At 36.4% G+C, this 22,114-nt stretch overlaps 2 protein-coding genes across 6 annotated transcripts in view; one reads left to right on the top strand and one right to left on the bottom strand.

Annotated features, from left to right (window-relative positions):
• Window positions 1–10,033, bottom strand: part of itsn2b (intersectin 2b) — a 36,725-nt gene extending 26,692 nt beyond the window's left edge. The window contains exons 1-6 of one of the 2 annotated variants that reach the window (XM_066670531.1): window positions 9,834–10,033; window positions 6,319–6,394; window positions 2,073–2,165; window positions 1,895–1,958; window positions 1,268–1,434; window positions 448–660 (exon numbers count right to left, since the gene is read on the bottom strand). In XM_066670531.1, coding sequence (XP_066526628.1) covers window positions 448–660; window positions 1,268–1,434; window positions 1,895–1,958; window positions 2,073–2,165; window positions 6,319–6,325 — 544 coding nt within the window. In that variant the 5' untranslated portion in view covers window positions 6,326–6,394; window positions 9,834–10,033. The remainder of the gene's footprint in view (window positions 1–447; window positions 661–1,267; window positions 1,435–1,894; window positions 1,959–2,072; window positions 2,166–6,318; window positions 6,395–9,833) is intronic. The other variant, XM_066670523.1, reaches the window with a different exon arrangement.
• Window positions 10,034–10,090: 57 nt separating this feature from the next.
• si:dkey-21a6.5 (multiple epidermal growth factor-like domains protein 9) lies at window positions 10,091–21,592 on the top strand. 4 transcript variants are annotated; one of them, XM_066670561.1, is made up of 11 exons: window positions 10,091–10,105; window positions 13,456–13,568; window positions 14,237–14,349; window positions 16,302–16,469; window positions 17,324–17,462; window positions 17,559–17,647; window positions 17,885–17,948; window positions 18,321–18,409; window positions 18,548–18,660; window positions 19,190–19,346; window positions 20,178–21,592. In XM_066670561.1, exons 3-11 carry the CDS (start codon window positions 14,301–14,303, stop codon window positions 20,333–20,335), a joined length of 1,026 nt encoding a protein of 341 aa, XP_066526658.1. In that variant the 5' UTR covers window positions 10,091–10,105; window positions 13,456–13,568; window positions 14,237–14,300; the 3' UTR covers window positions 20,336–21,592. The 4 variants fall into 4 exon arrangements, with proteins under 4 accessions (XP_066526658.1, XP_066526651.1, XP_066526667.1 ...); XM_066670554.1 differs by lacking the exon at window positions 10,091–10,105 and adding an exon at window positions 13,185–13,249; XM_066670570.1 differs by lacking the exons at window positions 10,091–10,105; window positions 13,456–13,568 and having other exon boundaries at window positions 14,027–14,349; window positions 20,215–21,592.
• Window positions 21,593–22,114: the final 522 nt, after the last annotated feature.

Raw genomic sequence — 22,114 nt, 5'->3', positions numbered from 1 at the left:
ATATTTTGTACATTAACAGAGATGAATTGTGAGAAAATAAGCAGACACAAAAACGTAAAAATAAACAGCTCATCTTCCTTTGAACTGCATGAACATCTGGTGTGAAACTTAAGTTTTTAACTTGTTTTTAATTAAAGTTTCCTAAATATAATTCAATATGCACATTATAACCGGCTTTCAGTTTTTACTAATCCAATACTGTAATGCTTTAATATAAAAAAAAAATCATACGCGCCTTTAGCAACAAAATATATACTGTCATGCCTTTTAAATAATGTAAAATTGAATAAACCTACATTTGTGTAGATTCAGAATAATAAGCTTTAACAAGTGTAATATTGCATGTCTTTACGCAGACTAATGTTTTAATGAAAAACAAATAAAAATTAAAAATAAACCTTGAACATGTTGCTGTTTTAAAGCAGTTACAGTGTTTTGCAGGATTACCATTGGCCAAAGGAAGAGGGGTGGGTTGTAAAATGCCCACAGGACCATTGGGCAAAGCTGGAGAGCTGATGGTTGGCATTATTGATATTGACATTCCTGGGGCCATCATGGGAGTCATGCCCTGCATTGGAGTTAATGAGGTCAGAGCTGAGTTCATCGGGGTCAAGACAGGCACAGTGGGCATCAGGGTTAAATTAGACATGGATCCAATTCCTGGAGAAAAAAAATAAATTGTGTTAAATCTTTCAGGTTCTAATTATTAAAATCCCATAGAGCAATTGATTTTCAGCCTATCCTTGCATCAGTAATCTGATGACAAATGCAATACAAGCATCTGTGTATCACAAATTTTTATCAAATAAAACAGGTTTAATAAAAATCTTGTAGACAGAGGTTGCCCATCCAGAGAGCAGAGATTGCAAACTTAAACATTCATTCTGGTATGTTTATAGGACAAAAATGAGGACTATCACTGGTGTTTAAAAATGTTTACAGGTAAGCCATAACAGACAAAGTTAAATGAAAAAATTGTAAGACAGACAGCAAGCAGGGAAAATGAGTATTGCACTCCACATTCAAAACAGATGTGCTGAGTTAATTCAAAGCAAGGGCCTCTAGATATCCGACTAAAATATGAAACCTGTCATAAAAGATCCTACTGCAGGAAAAACCCTTTTTAAAACCTTTTTTTAATTTTAGGGGAGAAATTTAAAAATCACATTTTCAATCTATTTTATCTTCAACTCGTGGTTAAACAGGAGAGTAATGTTCTTTTCAGACTGATCGTTTAAGATAAATATTAGTGATTAACAGATTTTACCAAGTGGAGCGAGTGGCATTGTAGGGGCAGGAACAGGGGGCTGCTTCATAATGATCGGGAGAGCAGACGGCAGATTCTGACCCTGGAGCTTCATCTTTATCAGCTTCATGGCAATGGAGAACTCCAAACGATCCATTTTACCATCTTTGTTCAGATCTGCCAGAGCCCTGTATTGAACAATAATAGAACCATGAGAACCACCAGGAAAATCCCCACTAGAACCACCAGGAGTATCTCCACAAGAATAGCCATGAGAACCACCAGTAAAACACTGGCCATAAAGTTCAGAGTATTCTACATAGTCAGTGACACATTTTAAGAAGTACAAAGCAAACAATTTATAACACAGAGGTTTCAGGTGTGGGAGAACACACAGTCTTATGCTTTTATTAGACAAAGAAAATAATATTATTCAATACTATATTTGATTCTGAATATCTTTAACTCAGAATTGGTTACCATGCTGTGTGTTATTAGCTAGTGAAATCATAATATAATTAACACAATTAAATGTATTACAGATTCACCATGTTTTGTCATTAACTAAAATTTACCTTTGTCTCTTGAGTGATTGTGCTATTATTGTTTATTGTTTCATTTTTAAATTTGCAGATTGTCAGGACTTACCAAATTTCAGCCAAAACAGATGAAGGTAGGCCGGACTGCAGGAAGAACGTCCGAGCTTGTTCCCCTGGAGAGAGACACCAAAAGAGAGCAAGAAGAAACAGAGGGGAAAAAAAACATTAACAGCAATTAGATTAAACCAATTTTAACTGATTGAACATTACACTGCTGAAAAACATACCTGACACATAGCCCTGTGTTGGAGAGAGGGTGTCAAATTTCTGATCATGTTTATCCCTTTCTTCTGGCGTTATCGCCCAAATACTACGGCCTCCTGCAGAGAAACAAAAGCAAACAGCAAAGAAATTATTAAATAATTCAAACGAAAAATTAAATGCCAAAATTATGTATTTACATTTTATTGTTCCCTTTTAAATCTCCCCATGGCTCCACACTATATCTATGACATTATTAGCCTCCATTCCACCACAATCCAATAACCACATAGTTCAAGCTCTATGCTGAGGTCTAAAGATCACCGTGCTTTCTCTGTGGCTGTTCAAAGTGTTTGTCTACAGACATGAACCCTCTGCCTCATGATGCAGAGAGCCTATTCATGATGCCAGTGCACTCTCAACCACTGAAACTGAATTACCTTGGAATACATTTGCGCTTCACGTGTGTGTCTGGTGCAGAAGACTACACTTATTTAAGCAGTGTATCGCCTGGTGTAAAATAAGCTTTAAGTTAAAAGTTTTGTATTATTTGTCCAACTTGTTTTCAAACATTTTGAATTCTGGTTTGGGCACATTATTTATTTTAAAGTAAGTTACATTTTAGTTTAGCTGTATTAATTAATTTTTAATATAAAAATATTAAAAGTTTTCAGAATTGTAGTTCAATAAACAGGAAAAAATTAACTGAGGTTTCATACTGTTTCATGGATATGAAAATGACAGAATAAACACTTAGCTTTGTACCATATGAATTTCAGTAATTATACAGCAAAATTGAAGAAATTAACTGCCACGAGTAAATCCTGTCACTCTGATGAGCAAAGACAAACCACATACTGTTGGACAGATTAGGCGTTAGCTTTGTCATACTAATTGTTGAGCATACAAGATCATGAAAAGACTTGAGTTTAACAAAACAAAACTGCTTTATTGTTAAGAGCTTCGGCCTGTAAAGATTAACAGCACACACATGGACCGGGCACGTTCCAACCTACAGAGAGAGAGAGGGGGAGAAGCTTTTGTGCTTCATATCAATGTCTACATGTGGTTTTTATTATGTGATTATTGTGTTGTACAGAAAATATGAAGAGAAGGACTAATAAATGCAGAAATGAAAAAAGGAGCACAAAGTTTTGTTAATAATAGATCACAATAGCATCAGTGTTTTACTTGTTCATTTTATTTAAAAATAAATACTAGATGATCTACCACCAAAGAACAAAGAAGACCAAGAACATTTTGTTTTATAATTTCCTTTACAATATTTCAGGCAAAGACACATACTCAGTGAAATAAGACAAATTCAGCAGTGCTCCTCTCTCTGTGAGTGTCACGCCCGGGCCCTGTCCTGTCTGTTGTCCCCACCATGTGCTCACGTAGCACATGGCTCTTTGTTGTTGTTGTCTCCGCCCTAGTCCCGCCTTAGTTCCTCCTCCTCGTCAGTGTCTCCATCTGTGTCTCTCTTGTAATCCTGCCCCCTCGTTATCTGTCTCAGGTGTCCCTTGTCTGTGTTGTACATTTAAGTTCCTTTGTGTGGCTTCCTGGTTGTTGGATATTCCTCATTCCTGTCAAGTCAGTCTTTGTAGTGCTCGTCTTAAATCTGTGTCTTTACTCAGTTTAAATTTCTCTATATCTGTCTCTCCATGTCTAGGTCTCTGTTTAAGCTCTCTCTGTATTGCTCTCCCTGTCTAAATCTCTGTTTAGCTCTCTTTGTCCAGGTTAGTCTCTCTAGCTCTCTGTCTAGGTTTCTCTGTCCTGGTCATTCTGTCCAAGTCTCTCTGTCTAGGTCTTTCTTTGTCTAAGTATCCTGTGTAGTTATACAAGTCTGTCTGTTTTGTTATAAATAGAAGAACCTACTCTACATTAGTTCCAGCTAAAAACTAATTTTTCATTAATCAGTTTATGTTCCATGGTTCCAAATTTAGTTTACAAACTGGTTCCCCATTGGTGGAAAATTTGGTGGAAAATGTGAAATATGGCTGTTGGAGTAATAATGTTCAGTTAGTCAGTAAGCGAAAAAGCCTCTTTTAGGCTGGTCTGACAAAAATAATGGAATGAAGTTACAGTATCTTAAGGGAAAAAAAAAAGCCTACCACAAATTTGCGTCTACTGCTGTGCCGCATGAGGCACGTTTTAATAGAATTTCTTTAGCTGTTTTCATACATAGCACCAGAAATTGCTACACTAATGACATGGTCATCATATATAAGCAAAAACAACCTAGCAGAACTATTCCGCTGTGCCGTTTTTGTCATTGTGGCAGAGAGTGCACACAATGCACTTAAATTATTACACCGTATTATCTAAATCAAGTCCTTTCTGCCGGACTGCCTACCGGGCTGGGCTAGAAGAGACATTTTTGCTGACTGACTGACACCTGATGTTGAAACGCACAACTAGGAACTGTAAGTTCAGCCATATTTCACAGAGAGGACTTAAGGTGGTGCTACTACACCTTGTGTTGTTAGTTCAGCTATTTTTAGTTTTGTGAACTAAATTTGGAACCCTTTGGGGATTCCACAAACTTATACTGGTTTGCGAACCAGAAAAATTAGTTACCAGCTGGAACCAAAGAACAGTAGGTTCTTCAGTGCAAACCGTGGCAGATTAATAGGAAATAAGACAGGAACATTCTCCATTTGTGTGTTTCTCTGTGTTTGGGACAACACCATGCCATTTGTATTGGCCAGAGCCTCAGCTTGCCATTGGTTAATTCACAAGCTCAGGAGGATGGCTTGGAACTTGGCAACATTTACAGACATATATCTCACAGAGAGAAGGACTGCTAAATTTGTCTTATTTCAAGCGAGTGTGTGTATCTGCCTGAAATATTGTAAAGGAAAATTGGGGTGGGGGCACTTTGTGGCATTAGTGTTTTTATAAAACTCCATATAGCTGTGCACTGCCACATTAAAGGCTAAGCACCAGCTATATGAAAGTGTCAAACGCAAATACAGTGGAATTTGAGTTCCTAACTGCAATAATTCAATGTACAGTGGGACATCTGTGCACAAATGGCCCAAAGATCCCAAAATATCCAGAAAATGGACTAAGTTTGTCAACTTTAAACGGGCACTTTGGAAAGGACCATCCGCTCACTCCGTTATCTGTAGCTCATTTCACTGGCACTTTTCCAACAATATGGGCATGTAAGGAAACCAACGAAAGGTGTTCAAGAGCCTCTGTATACATGGAGGTAAACACGGTAAGTACACTTACTTCGCCTGTTTTAGTTGGTGTTAATGTTAGCTTGACTTGCTAAACTCGGTGGCTCAGATTATACTAGGCTACGTAGCTGCATTACGGAGATTTATAGTGTGGGATGAGTTCGACTTCGATCACATTTACAAGAATAACGTACCTCTAAATTTGAGTTTAGCTTATTGCTAGGCTATTGTCATGAATAATGTTGGTTATTTAGCTAGATACTGTCATAAGTCAGTGATAATGGTGTTTTACCGCGGCGTTGTTCAGCTGGTGTCCACCAGTGACGTCACATGGTTGCGTTCAAGAATTTCCGTAGCGAGCTCGGGTTTTTCAGTCAATTTAATAAAATTGTCAGTTTAAGCAAATTAAGTATGCTATTTTCATTTTAATTCATACTTATATATATCAGTAACTAAAACAGTGTAAAATATTCATGGAGGTCCATTAAGTGGTGCTTAGCCTTTAAACTTCATAAGCTTTAACCTGTTACATTGAACAAATAAGTAATTATAATTCTTAAAATCAACAATGTTCTTGGTCTTTGTTCATTGGTGGTAGATGTAGTATTTATATTAAATAAAATGAACAAGAAAAACACTGATGCCGGTGTTATACATTATGAACAAAACTTTGCGCTCCTTCTTGCATTTCTGCATTTATTAGTCCTGCCTTCCATATTTTCTGTGCAACACAATCACATAAACCACATGTAAACAAAGACACTGACATGAAGCACCAAAGCCAGTCCTTCCAATGGCAAGGGTATATATTTTTGGGCTTTCCTGAAACAGCTGTGAGACAATGGCTATGTGGCTAACGGTGGTCTGGCAAAACTAGGCTTGCCTTGTTTCTCTTTGCTCTTGTTTTTAATTTGTTTTATTATCCAACTGTGCAGCACTAATTGACCACCGCTCTTTTTAAATGTGTTCTATAAATAAATTTGTCTTTATAATACTACTACTTATCCAAAAGCTTAGCACAAAATCAATTATTCTTACATTTTAAGAATCTCTGATTAAAAATGTTTATAAATAATAGATTTACCGTTCATCACTGTAGGTGAGGAGGACAATGAAGTAGGGTGGTCTTGATCCTGGTGTCAGCCAACAAACTCAGGCATCTGTGCACGAGAGAGAGAGAGATGAAACAGTAGTGAAAGGGAACTTGTCTCACAGCAGTGATATAAAAAGAGGAAAAATATACCCCATATAAAAGTAAATAACAGTAATCTGGAAGTACACGTAATGGGACATTACATGAACTCAGTGATTGTAACATTGCATTATGTATCACCAAAAGGAATTTTGCAGAAAAAAAGAAATGTTGTTTTACAGGATGGACTTCAGGAAGGCCAGCTAAAATCACCATGATCACCATCTGTTTCAGTAAATCCCTGCATCGCTCTCTTTTCCTCCCTCGCTCATGGACAGAGCTAACTACCACTGAGAAGGTGATTTCAGAAAGATGCAGAGTATGAACAAAAGTATTGGGACAATATTTCTAATCACTGAATTCAGATGTTTAGTTTTAGTCCCATTGACACTGGTGTATAAACGCAAGCCCCTAACCATAAAGTCTGCCTTTTAAAATATGCGTCAAAGCAAGTGTGGTACGGTAAATGGGATGCCATCACTGAAACAAGCCATTTCACAAAACGTCTTCCCTTCTAAATATTACACAATCAATAGTGAGTGGTGTTACTGAAAAGGAAAATAATTTAGGAGAGCCAGCAGTCACAGTTGTTTTTCATGTATTCTCCTTAGTCCAAGGAAGAAAAATCATAATGCTTCAACATACCAAGGCATTTTGGACACTTGTATGCTTCCACCTTTGTGGGAACAGTTTGGGATGAAGACTAAGGCAGGCACTCTCACCTGACCTCACAAATGAGGATGAATAGGCAAAGTAAATTCCCACAGACAAATTACAAAATCTTACACAAAACCTTCCCTAAAGTGTGCAAGGTGTTATAGTTGCAAGGTGGGTTGACAAACTCCATAATACCTATAGACTGAGAATGTCATAAAAGCTCCTGTTGTGTGTAAATTTGTCCATAGAGGTGTACCTCCACCTGCATTTACTTGTACACAATCATTGTTTGAAAAGAACCTCATAATTTCACTGCACTCCTCTGTGACAGCGTTTGATAGCAGTAATTTATATTCTTACATGTTTCTAACATCTTTTACCACTATAATTACATACATTATAAACTATATATCAATGAAAACTATTATTAGCATCAGCTAATGTGCACCATTTGTTTTCAAATAGAAAGGTGAAATCAAAAAAGACAAAACTACACAAAAAATCTAAAACCAGTTAATAATACAATGCTTGCATTACATTAAATTACAATGAATCCATTGTTTATTATTATTGCAATTATTTGTAATTGTACAATGTATAATGAAATGTGTATTCTGCATTTAACCATTCTGTGGCCATGAACACACACTAGTTGTCTAGGGACTGTGAATGCACACCCAGACCAACCATGCCCAGGGAGCAGTTGTGGGTTAGATGCCTTGCTCAAGGGCACCTCAGCCGTAGATTGAGTGAGGAGGACAGTGAGGTCCTTCACCCCCACTGCCCCTGATTTTCCCACCTGTTGTGGAAATAGAAAAAAAATTACTTTTCAATCTTAAGCCCTTTTCTCTAGCCATTAGGCCACCACTGCCCATGAGCTGTTTTGTGTAAAGAATTTGATTATGTTTCTGATGTTGAGAGTCATTGGATCAGGTGATGGAAGAGAGCGCAAAACAGAATTAAGGGAGAGGGTGCATGTTTTTCCACATACTTAATGTGTTACAGGAATTATACATTGCAGTTTTTATATATTTGGAAACAATAATTGTTTATAATTTGTCAATAAATGTGTACTTATTTGGAACACACATGGCCTTAAATGGTCAAATTAGAGATTAATTATGCACTTTCCCAACAGATATCATTATAGTAAATCAGGTCATTATCTATTAAATATATCCGAAAACAGATTTTGGTGGGCTTAATGGGTACACTTGCACTATATGAAATGTCCTGGAAATACAGAAGAGCGCTCTGCAAAATGTGACTGTCCATTTAAGTCAGGGTTTTTTTTCCTACCAATCTCTACTGAAATATCTCATTCTTGTATCTTCTGAAAATTACAGCTGGCAGAAATAACACCTTACATCAAATGTAAGACTAATTATCACAAAGCTTAAAGACTAACTACGCCCTAATGCTTTTTTCCCATTAACAGTTTAATTCTTCTGCTTTGTAATAATACAATACATCAGTCTTGCTTAAAAGGGGACATTATGAAGGAAAAATACATCACTTTTTGAGTGCATTAGCATTATTGACTTGGGGATGTGGTGCTCCTACCAACTCACAAACTGAAATATAGCTACAGAGTTATTTATTGTAGGCTGTCCAAGTCAGAAAGCATGGAACTAAACAAACATTCTGATTTTGTGCTGCAGACTCTCTAAAACTGCCTCAGCTCCTCCTGGTTATCTTCAATGACAGCACTAGACTGATCTTTATTTGAGAAAGGAGATAAGAACTGAGTAATTCCAAAAAACTTAAAAGCTAATCTGAAGACAGATTTAGGGTTACCCACCCTGTATGTGTGAATTAAAGTAATCAAACACCATCCGCTCTGTGGCTGAGCAACTACAGTGAAGAGGGAGGAAGGCTGAAATGAAACAGGAAGTAGAAAGACTTCTGGACAATGCAGCTGCCCTCCCAATCAGAACTTCTGGCTCAGGCCAGAGAGAGCTAGAAGAGACAAACTCATCAGCTGACTACAGAACAATTACAACTGACAATTTCAGCTTCGTTGGTTTCACACGTTCCTCTAACTAATTATATTATTAACTTGCAATTGTTTAAAATCGAAAACTACTTTCGTTATGTTCATTTTAAACAAAATAATTTTACGTAACTATTCAGACAGCATTCGCTTCCAGTCCAGTAAAAAATAGCCGGATGACAAAATAAACCGCAAAATTAGCTTGCTTTAATAAACATCACTTAATTTAGATTCGAAGCCAATTCCCTTTAACATTTGATATTTGCTACAATCGTCATTTAATGTTTTTCACACGATTTGTCCCGAACTAATTTTGAGTTGGGTAATAATGCGGGGACGGGACAGACCTGTCTCCACTGTTTAAAGCCTGAAAGACTCGCAGAGCAGGTTGGCTAATAGCTTTTGGGGAGAGTCCTTGTAATAAACTCTACTTTGGGAAAATGCAATAAAATCTGACCAAATTTCAAGCGATTTGATCGGAATATGTGCGTTTTCAATTGCGTTATTTAGTTACTTAAGTTTCAACGGGGTGACATTTCGTCCCACACAGTTTTGAAATTCCGTTCCACCTTAAACAGCGCAGTAGCTCTTAAGGTGGAACGGAAAATTCGAGTAAGAAGCATAAGAGGGTTAAATGGTTAAATGTATCCGAGTTATAGTGTTATTTTGAGTTTAAAGAAATTCCAGAGAATATGAGTGAGCAACAAACTGCTGAGAAACAGCTCGAGAATCGCACAGAGAAACAGTTGCAGCTTACTTCACACACCGAGAGAAAAGCGGTCATTATCTTCCGACCGGGACCCGCTGATGCCTAATCATCCACTTTGACAGTCCCCAGTAGTTCTGCAGCGACGAGAACCGCTCTATTTTTAAAACTGAAAATGAATAAAGGTTTTATTCGCTCTAACGCTGACAACCTGTTGCTGTCAGATAAACAACATGGCGGAGTGAAGCACACCGGCCTTCGAGAGTTTCTCCACCCGTTTTCGGACAAACGCCAGTTTCCGAGCAAATGCTGCGCTCTGATTGGTCAGTACGGGTCGTGGGACGTATATCGGGTCGTTTATGCGTGTTTGTGTTAAGTTGGGAGTGTTATATTGTTTTTGGGGAGTCTGTACATTTTCCAACCGTTCCTAAAAATACGGAATCGTCCTGTATTTGGACATTAAACCAAGTGCTCCGTATTGAATCGTTAAGAAACGCGTTTTGTTGGGTATTTTGGAGGTTAGATGGATGATTTGTTTGAGACCGACAAACACGTTCTCTCTCTCAGGTCGGTAAAGTTAGGTTTATATTGGATATTCAGCGGATATTCGGGTTTCGCATCTCCCCCTGCTCACAAGCAACGTCCTAAAATCTTTGAAACTTCATTTTCTTAATCGTCGAGGATCAGAGAACAAACTACGGTTATTATATTTTGACAAAATACCACATCTTTTCATTTCGCGGAGTACATTTACTGAAAATAGCCGGAATGGCTGCAGCGGGCGCCCAAGACGCTAAGGGACCGTAGGCAAAGTGTGGAACCTATTTAACCTATTTAAACCATGCACATAGATGAGCAGCGAGCTAGTAATACTTATAAAGACTCAAAACATAACATACAACAAACGGGAGGTACACACCAATAGCCAACCTTAACAACATTCTCAATTTTATTTATTTATACATATGAATATTTAGTTTTAAGCAATATACACATTGTAAACATATACATGTAGTGCATTTATAGCAAATAAACTGTTACTGTGAAGCATCCATATTACTTACAAATAATAATTATATATATATATATATATATATATATATATATATATATATATATATATATATATATATATATATATATATATATACCTTACAAAAATGCCACATTTTTATTCTGTAAAATGTGCCTCAATTTAAAATATTTTTCTCCATAAAATTAACTGATAGTCTCAGACATTCATATGGCATACAGATCTAAAATAAGTTGTAGTCTGCATATACACATCTGACCAACATACTACAGTCTTAAGTTTTTTAAAATATGTCTTTGTTAAATTTTGATGAATTTTCTAAAGTTACAAATCGCTACTGTGAGGTAACATTATGATACAGGGATCTAAAATCAATTTTAAAATATATATATATTTTTTTATAAGTAACAAATAGCTACTGTGAGACATCCATGTAACATACAGACCTAAAATCAGCTGTAGTCTACAGAGACATGTGACCTTTGATTTCTTAAAATATGTCATCATTAAGTTTTTAGAATATTTTTAAAGTTACAAATAGCTACTGTGAGACATCCGTATGACATATGGATCTAAAACTGGTTGTAGTCTACAGAGACATGTCTGACTAACATACTACAACCTTTAGTTATTAAAATATGTCTTTATTAAATTTTCATTAATTTTTTTTAAAGTTACAAATAGCTACTGTGAGACATCCGTATGATATATGGATCTAAAACAGGTTGTAGTCTACAGAGACAAGTCTGGCCAACATACTACAACTTTTAGCTTGGTTAAATATTTCTTGGTTACCTTTTTTATAAAGTTTTTCAAGTTACAAATTGCTACTGCGAGACATCCGTATGATATACAGATCTAAAACACTTGTAGTGTATAGAGACACATCTGACCAACATACTACAACCTTTGTTTTGTTTTTAAATATATCTTAGCTAAATTTTTTATACATATGTTAATGTTACAAATGGCTTCTGTGAGGCATCTGTATGATATACAGAACTAAAATCAGTTGTAGTCTACAGAGATACACCTGACCAACATACTACAACCTTTACTTTAGTAAAATATATTTCTGTTAAATTTTAATTAGTTTTCAGTTAAACAAATCACTATTATAATAGATCCATGTGATATAAAAATCTGAAATTACTTGTAAAATACAGAGACACATCTGAAGAAACAGTACAACCTTCAGTTTGTTAAAATACTGAAATGTGTTTTAATGAAAGTTCTTAATGTAAGAAATTGCTATTGTGAGACATTAGTATAGCACACAGATCCTAAATCAGTTGTAGTGTTTAGCAACATATCTGGCAAGCAGACTACAACTTTTGGATTGGTAAAAAGAATTTTAAAAATCAGAATTTTAATAAATTATTAAAGTAAATGTAAAATTATTTAAAAAATTATTAAAATTGAGATTTCTCAATTTCAGCACTTCATGATTTACTCAACTCAGATGGAGTGAATATTTTTGTGTCCATCCTCCATTTGCCATGTATTCTCCTCCACCGGGGGACCCACTGTCCCGCTCAGCCTCTGCCACTTGCCAGCCCTTCAAGAACCTGGCACTCCCCCCCATCTTTCCTCCTTTGAACACAACTCCTACTGCTTTTGTCCATATCACTGAAACTACCTGTGTGTATTGCTTGTGCTAAAGGTGTTGTTTTTTTTTCAAGATCACACACTGTGCTTCCTTAAGGCACAATCTGCAACCTTCTTTTTTTTACCACCATTTCCCTGTTGTAATCCTGCTGTTTTTTCTAACTGTAAGATGGCGCGGGCACCTGCTGCCGTCGCGTCTGTTGCCCACACCTAACCCCTGTTGGGTGAGTGGACAGATGGAAAATCATTTGGCTGCAATGTTGTACTTATATAACTTTGTATGTGACAAATAAATTGAATCTGAATCTGAAGTCTGCTTGCCAGATATGTTGCTGTACACTACAACTGATATTTTGAAATTTACTTGTCAAACATATTTTCTCTGATGTAGGCAGTTCCACTAAGTAAAAAAGAAAAGACAAAACATTTGAATTAAAATAGAAAAATATTAGCTAGTACATTTTTATAGAAAATGCACTGTTCATGACTACAGGAATATAAAGTGTTGAATATTGGATATTTTGGACCATGGATGATTTTCGTGGTAATTGGTCATGCTATGTACAATAAAAATCACAACATTTTAACGCACAAACACATCCAATGTTTAATTAAGGTAAAACCCGCTGTGCTGATGGGTGTACCGGCACAGGAGCTGCTGTTCTGCTGTGTACCGAAACAGGACCTGCTTTGCTGCTGGGTTAACTGGCACTGCACCAGCCGCTGTGACATATTTCCGGTATTAGTGTGATGGGACAAAAGGGGAGAGCACAGTAACATCTCGGCTACAGCTGGGTTTCCTCCGGGTGTTCCAGTTTCTTCCCAGGTAGATGGATGAGCAACTCAAGTGTCTGTGTGTGTCACCCTGTGAAGGACTAGCGCCCACTCCAGGGTGTGTTCCTTCCTTGTGCCCAATAATTCTGGGTAGGCACTGGACCTACTGTGACCCTGAACTGGATAAGCGGTTAAAGACAACTAATTATAATATATTTGTTAGTGTCTTCTCTGATATTTATTTCTTTTCTTCTTTAGTCTAGGACAATATGAAGCAGTGTGTCTCTGAGTTCACAAGAAACCAAAAGTCAACCATCCTGAAGGCTTCCTAAAGATTTTTGTTTCAAATGATTGTTTTGAAGGCTGAACCGGTATGTTTACAATTGCTTTTGCAAATTTGTGGAAAATTTTCTTTGTTTGCTGAATGTAACAAAAATGAAAAATAAGGTCTGCCACATCTTTTGAGAAGAAAGTTTAATAATAAGCCATTACAGGCAATGAATGGATGAAATTAAATATATTCTAATTGACATATGAATATGGTCATATAATGAGGACAAGACTTTTAGAACTCTTAGACTCTTAAAAGAGTACAGCAGTTTTTAAAACTAGTTATAGAATATTTGCAAAATACATGGACAGATTCTGCTTTGTGTCTTAATGTAGGAAAACTGGTATTATAGTATTTTTTTCTCTCTATGCAGTCTCTTTGGGGCGTGATTTTGTTGTGGGGAGGGGCCTGTGTTATGTGGGCGGGACTTACCTAGAAAGTTTGTTTGTATATTTTAGCGCTCAAATCCTGAAATTCATCTTAAGCTTGTATCAAAAGTCATGTACGGCGAGCAGAGATTGTTTTCACTTTTCTTAAACATCTCGTGGCCGTGTTTTTAGAGAAACTTCCTTTGTTGGGTTCTGCAGGGAACAAAATCACATGATTAGTCATAGTCATATGACATAGTTGAGCCATCCATCAAAGGAATGAGTGGTTGTCTACGGGCGAAACTCGGCTGATGTTTTTATTTGTTTTGGCTGATTTTAGAGACTCGGCCATGAATCTAGTTCGATAAAACCAATGCTGTGACTTTTAAAGGAATAACGAGATTATGGCAGACTGGGGTTTGCGGGATGTTGTAACTGTAGCCTGTTTATTGGGTAAGTCTCTGTTTCTCTCTCTCTCTCTCTAGATGTAAATATGTAAGAGTCATTGTGTTTGTGTGGCTATAAACTGTATTTCTGGAATCTGACAACATATTTCTAGCCAATTTCTGTCATACCCGTTTCCTGTCATCAACGGGGAACAATTTTGGGCTTCCAAAGTCAATGATGGGATCAGGATAGGTTAAACATGGGGCCAGTATGGACAGCTCACCTGAAAACAATTATTATCTCAATATTAAGACAGCCCATTGTAGGCTAATATAGACAGTTTTTGGCTCCCCCTAACAGTACATTTACCAATCCATTCAGAGCCCATGTCCACCTTAGACCTACCACCCTATACCTAATTGGTTGTATAGTTATCAAATCCACCCCCCTTTTCTCTGCTGTATGAAGTGTCAAGTCATGAAGGGAAAATTCTCAGAGGTTTTTCAAAATTTCTTAGAAAAAGAAGTGAAACTAAACCTGGCCCACTTTGCTCACAGATTTCAGTCACTGAAAATGCGGGGCTTATATTTTTGTGCAGGAGTTATAGCTCCACACCTGAAATGAGAAAATCGCCCCAGTCTTAGATGTTGCTTTTAAACATGCTGTATATGATATATTTGAGCAGAACCTTATCAATGTAATTGAATTAGAGTTACTCTGACATGGGAATGTAGACTGAATCATTTATTTTATATTGTTCATGTGCTGATGCTGATGTCAATGCCTTGTGTGTTATCATTGCAGAGAAATGTAACTGTATGATGATAATAGTTGCTTTCAGAATTTCATATATTAGAAACTTTTGAGGAGTGAAGGACTGAAAACTGGCCCATTCTGCCAGTGTTCTTAGCATATTTGGAGCCTGATGGAGTCATATGATCAGCCTTTTTAGAATTACTGCATATCTGCACTGGGTGCCTGTCTAAGTCAGGAGCGCAGCCAACCACATGCTTAATGTGATTACTCTCACAATAAAGACTCTGTTTCCCTTTCTGCTGACCCCAGAAAACCTGCTTTTTCTATATACAGCTTAGTCCACCAAGACCTAAATATATATTTGTAGATTTATATCTGCTGTAAAGTGTATACGCTTTGAAATAATGTAGTAATGGCCCCAGTGACTTATGTTTCTTTAAAAGAGGTCAGCATTGCTTGACTCTGTAATACTAGAACCACCTCAGTTTACAGAAAAAAGAAAGCTTTTATCCACATGTTTGTCATTTGTTCTTATTGGACAATATTAATTTTCATATTAATCTTCAATTTTATAATATGTGACTTTGTTATGCATTTGTACATTGGAGCAGATTAGAGATTAGTCTTTGTAGTGGCTGTTGCAGTGTCTAATAGCTTTTGTGTCCAGGTCATTAAAAAATAATAATTTAATTCTGCACTGGGCATTATGCTGGTATTATAAAACATTAATTTGATCATTTTATGCCTACACAATCCTTAAATCCAAAAAATAGCCTGACATTGAGCCACTGGAGCTAGTAACAGCTGAATGTTAACTGTCTGAAAGGAAATTTTAGAACAAACTGCACTGTTAATCTGAATATTAATTGATTACTTTCCTTAGAATAAACAATACTGGTGTAGAAAACAATAGAAAAATGTTCAGTGTCTTGAATAGAATGGCCAGATAGAGCTTTGATTCAACCCAATTATAGCAAGAGTTCATTAACAATGTTGTCTTAACAGATTTTAGATTAGGAAGCTTAACCCAAGTGCTCACACAGCTCCTGAACCTCCTGTACATATGGTCATCCTCTGAGAATCAACCAAAACACTCATGTATTGTGACTTCACTATCCCAACCTAACATGAAAAATGGATTTATACCTCCATTGCAATACTGGTCTGAACGAATACTGACTCACTATTTGCAATATTATTAAGCTGCTTATTATATATTTATATCCAGTAGTGCATTTATGCTTGTTGTGCTTGTATTATAGGACTGGTGAAGAGCCAGACTACCCTCACTCCTGCTATGACCATCACCACAGTCGGTGTGAATGTGACCACTACCATTCCTGTCATGCCGAGCACCACTGTGCCTGGCTGTTCCGTCCTCAATCTGACCACCTGCGAAGCGTGTGCTCCAGGCTCATACTCTGATAATGGTGAGTAGCATAGTCTTGCAGATGAAATGCTGCATTACAACTATATGAAAAGGGCTATGAAGAAAGATGTACTATTACGTAGAGGTATCCATGTAAAAAGGAATTCTTGTTTGCCAAAAGTGACTACATATCTATGGCTCACAAACTGAAACACAAATAATAATAATAATAATAATAATAATAATAATAATAAATGCTTAAATATGGGTGACACAGCAGGAAGGGTAGGTGAATTGGCTTCTCTAATAACTGTCCTGGTGTGTGAATGAATGTGAATGTTCCCAGATATGGATTGGCGCTCTATCCTGGGTGAAATCCTAGTGCCCGCTGCAGTCCTCCAGGTGGACGGTTGTTCCTGGTCGAGAGTAAAGTGTCCTTGGGTATCTAGAAAGGCGCTATATAAGTGTAACGATAGATAGAAGTGTCGCTCTGACACAGCTCCAGCATCCTGGGGCTGTGGTTGTGGATTCGAGCCCCGCTCTGGCTGACTATCTGTGAGGAGTTTGGTGTGTCCTCTCCAGACCCATTGTGAGAGTATGTAAACTATAAAATAAGCTGCCTGGAGGGAAAAGAAAGCCACCCTCTTAATGAATGAATAGCCCTGTCGAGTAATAATTACACCAGTCTCTGGAGAGTTTTTGTCCATGTTAGCCCACTTTTCTGCTAACTTTATGATTCATGACTGCGCAGAACACAACAATGACATTCCAATACTCCAGGATGATAACTTAGGTGTGTGTACATATGTGTCTGGTTCAGAAGATATGATGGAAGAGTTACAGCTGTCATACATTTTGGTTAAAAGTAGTAAAACAATTAAAATTTTCTGTAACAGTTCACCACTTCTCTTCCAGAGACTTTGCTGTGTTCCTGTTGTTTGGAGACAGGAATGTGTATGTTTCCTGGGGCCTGTCTTCCTTGCATTCGGGGTTTTTATCAACAATTAGCAGGCCAGCAGACATGTCTTCCTTGTACACCTGGCTTCTACACCAAGTAAGTCCTTAGTAGCAGTGTTCTTTGGTTCTTTGAATCTACTTTTTACATCAAAGAGCTTATCTTTCTTTTTCCTGTTATTATCCTTCTCCACAGCTTCACAGGTAGCCCAGTGTGCCAGGCATGTTCTCCTGGTTCTTACAGCAATAATTCTGGCTCATTTATTTGCACTCCCTGCATACCAGGTAAGCCTTTAGTATTTTTCTTGATAATGAATGATCAAGTAACATGGTCCACATTTACTGTAACCTAGAATTCCAAGTGTGTGCCACTCACAATCATAAAACATATAAGCTTAGGCTTAGTGTCTGGAACAATATTCAGAGTAGCAGATTAATGAGAGGATTAACATATTTATAATTTTTTTGCTTATTTAAAAAATATTTCAATGCTCAAAAACATTAGACTTTGTTTTTTTGTAGGATTTTATAGATCAGAGCTGAATGCCACCTTTTGTAATCCATGTCCAGAAGGCACATACTGCAAGTAAGTGCTGCTTTGTACACAGCCTCTGTTACTAAGGCCCTATTCACATTTGTGGTGAGTCAAACAACAGAAGGCTTTATACCATTAATATATAATAAGTCGCTAAATTAGGCAGGAATGGTATAGAAAAAGTAACAAACTTATGATAGTGCTGATTTTAATTACAATGCTTCTTTATTATCTTTAAGCTCCCTCTAACTGCAGAGCACATATCACATGTCTCTGTGATATTAAATGGCCCAACCTGAAGCATAGTAAAAAACATAATTAAATTATTTTCTTCTGTAATGTTCAGATTGTAATAACGTTATAATCAGTGACATGGTATGGAATCATTCGGCATGTGCTGAAATTATCTTTTCATGTCTATAGCTCCTCCGGTTGTTCTCAGTGCCGTATCTGTCCTGCTGGTTCTGAATCCTTACAAATTGGTGCTAAGGAGTGCACCCCCTGTCGCCCAGGTAACCTTTATTCTGTTATATTGTATTGTGTTTAATTTCAGTAAAGAATGAAACAAAATATTAGGTATATTAATGCAATAATATTATTATGTGTTTTTTTTTTTTGGTCTGTCTCTGGTTTTTGTACATGTTGAGCAGGTATGCACAAGCCCTCCCAACAAACAGTGTGTCAGATCTGCAACAGTGGCTTCTATCAGGTCAGCTGGGGTCAGGAGACTTGTAATATTTGCCCTGAAAATCACTACTGCCCTGTAAGTCATAACAATATCTCTATCTCTATCTCTCTCTCTCTCGACTTCAAAATTGTGTTAATCAAAAGCTTGTAATCATAGTTTTCAAAAAATAAAGCAAATTTTTTTAGATAAATAAATAGGCCTTTTGAATAAACATTATTGTATTTTATAAGATTCAACTGATTGACCAGATTTAGCTGATTATTTACGATGGTGCTTGAAAGATTGTTGAAACCCTTGAAAATGTTTTATATTTATGCATAAATGTGATCTAAAACTTCTAAAACTTTTTACACAAGTCCTAAACACAGATACAGTGAACCTAATTAAACTACTTTTTTTTTTTTATTTCCATTTAGATTTTTGTATTAAAACTATTTGAACACACACACACATACACACACTTAAACAGCATGCAGCGACCTAAGCACTACCATTCAGGACATGATAAAAAGACATTTTTTTGGTGTTCTTGTTAATTAGTAAATTAAGAAAATCTGGTTTAGCTGCTGTCTGAAATCTGACTTTTATCATTGTCCTCTTCCAGAGTCCAGATGTGAATCCAGTCCAGTGTCCTAGTGATGCTTTTTGTCCAGAGGGCAGCACTGCGCCAGGTTATTGCATGGAGACATTTTTTAAAAAAGCTGGAGATACATGTGAACTTGCCCCTGTCACCATTGCTCTGCTTGTCATTGGAGGAGGAGGTATGAACAATTAAGTTAATGATTCAGTTAAATTAAAAACAATGCTCCCAGACCTATTTAAAAGTGACATAATCCTTTTTCACAAGTTAACACAATTCCATGGGCTTTTAATGAAATTTCTGTGACATGCTTTGATCAGAATAACATAATGATGTAACAAGGTTCACCTTGTCTGTTTTGAGAATGACTGATTTCAGCACCTATTCCTTTAAATAACAAAGGAACAAAGGTCAAACATATCTCACACCCAAGCAAGCAGCATCGCCATGCCTGGCACACAGAAGCTTGTTTTTTGGTGTTTTAGCTTGGTTCTCCTTTTTTTCTCCACTCTTGATGTATGTTTTATACAATTTAACCTTGACTTTGCATCTTTGGATAAATACATTTCCAGTGAAGTGAGGGCATTGCTATCCAAGGTTCTAGCGTTGACATTTTTGTAGGTGGATTGGCTATTCAAAAGTGTCCGTGTGTGTGTTTAAGTGAATGTGTGATGCCTTGTGATGGACTGGCGCCCCCTCCAGGGTGTGACCCTACCTTGCACCCAGTGATTCAGGGTAGGATCCAGCACCATGATCACCCTATACAGGATAAAGCGGTTACAGAAAATGAATTAATTTGATTTCAGAATGGCTCGTTGAATGAATTGTTTTCTGACACCGTCTTCCATGAAAAAAAACTGGCCAGGTGGTATTGTTTCACTGTTTGTTGTTTTTTTTTTTTCATAATATGACAATTTATAGTTTTATGGACTCTTAGACCTGCTGGTATATTTTTCTGCCCAGTATATAACATTAAAACCCATGTTCTCTTTCTGATCTCTAATCTCTACAGTGGCTCTCCTGTTTGTTGTCATACTGGTTTTGCGCAGGAAGAGGGATACAGATGGTGAACTGTCTCTTGCTCGTGCCCCTTTATTGAGGAAGGAAAGACCACCTGGCCGATTATATGGGGTCCCATGTGATGCAGAACCCGTGTATGCTGGGTGGTGACACCAGAACCATTCAGACAACACAAACATCAAAATTTGTCAAAATAATGTAAGTTTCGATAGTGGATGTATGAAAAACATAGGTCTTCAGTGTGTGTTCCCTGCTGTTCTTAGATGTTCTGCTCAACAGGTTTTTTTTTTTTTCTCTAAATGTTCACACAGACAAATCAAAATATTTATTTTACAATGCTGTTCTGTGCTTTATGCTGCCAAATTACTGACGAAATGGAGGTAACAGGTTGTCTTCTGGACTAAGTGTAATTTAATCTAAAAAGTACAAATCCCATTTGCAGAGTTGGGATGATGTGCAAAATATAAATAAAACAGAATACAATGATGTGCAAATAATTAAAAAATGTATATATAATTGTAAATATTAAAAAGGCAGCATTTCAAAGGTTAAAACATTTATATGTGCCCATATTAAATGAAATGTCAGCAAAATGTTTTTAAACATTTGGGACAAGTGCATGTTTACAATTGTGTTCCATCACCTCGTCTCTTAAGGACACTAAATATTTGGGAACTGAGGAGACCTGTCGTTGTGGTTGAAAGTGAAATGTTTTCCCATTGTGCTTGGGAACAGAGGTAGTTTCTTATTGGTATGACAGAGTTTAAACTTGCATTTTCGAAGGAACTGTGATTACAGACATTGGTTTCAAGTCGATAAAAGTCATTCTTCAATTGTTTCAATATTTGCCAGAGCAGTCTTTCTCTGGTTAACCCTTCTCCATTATCATTTCTGAAAGACTTTTTAAAACTCATTCACATTACTGACCTGTATAACGTTAAACATTATGTATAAAATAATATTTGTTATTTTGACACATTTTAAATTTTGTCGTTGTTCTGTTTTCAATTAAATATAGGGTAAATTATTTGCACATAATTAAAATTATGTTTGTACTTACATTTTTCACAGCATCCCAACATTTTGGCAAATGGGATTTGTAAATTTGACCTCATGACAGCAAATGTTAGTGACTGGGAGAATATGTTACTTTGTATTTTGTTGTTTTTATGTGTTGTTTTCATATTGCACTGAATTTTACATTACATTGTTTTCTAGATTTTGATTATGCTCTGGACCTTTGCTGTGTTGCTCATAGATTATATTTATTCACTGTTGCCTCTTGGCTTTTATTATCTAGGGTACTTCAAGATTGTGTGATTGTAAGTTTTTGTTGTTCCTTGTATTTAACTTTTAAAAGAAGCACACTTGACAGTGGTTCCAGAGCAAGTACTGGAATAAAAGACTTTGCACAATTTTCAAATAACTGCTTGCATCTTTAATAATGTAAATTTAATTTTATCGGAAATGTAACTGTTAGGGTATTTTTATTATTACACTTTTGCATAATGTATGCCATGTAAATAATTGTATTTTTTAATAATAACAGTTCAGATTTTACAAGAGATTTTTTCAAGATTGAGAAAAAAAATCAGGTTCTCATTGACTCTGATTAGAATTTTTCATTTATAAGTGATTTTGCTAAAAATTATGTAGACCAGCCTTTAACAATGTGTTAAGTATTCATTATTGATATTAATATCTCATTCAGTGCTAATTGGCATATCCATTTTATTAAAGGGTGTATTGTTTACTATATAGGCCTACTGTTGCACAAGTATATAGATGTGAATCATTATTTTTATTCTTTACACATTTAGGATTTTTTGCCTTTTTAAGAAAATTATTTAAATTATTTTTCAGTATACAACTTTAAATTAAATATAATTAGCAATGGAAGCTCTTTAAATATAATCGATCAATATTTTG

Source organism: Hoplias malabaricus, chromosome 1 (assembly GCF_029633855.1).
Source record: "Hoplias malabaricus isolate fHopMal1 chromosome 1, fHopMal1.hap1, whole genome shotgun sequence".
Classification (NCBI taxonomy): Eukaryota; Metazoa; Chordata; class Actinopteri; order Characiformes; family Erythrinidae; genus Hoplias; species Hoplias malabaricus.
This window is presented reverse-complemented; position numbering and strand designations above follow the sequence as displayed.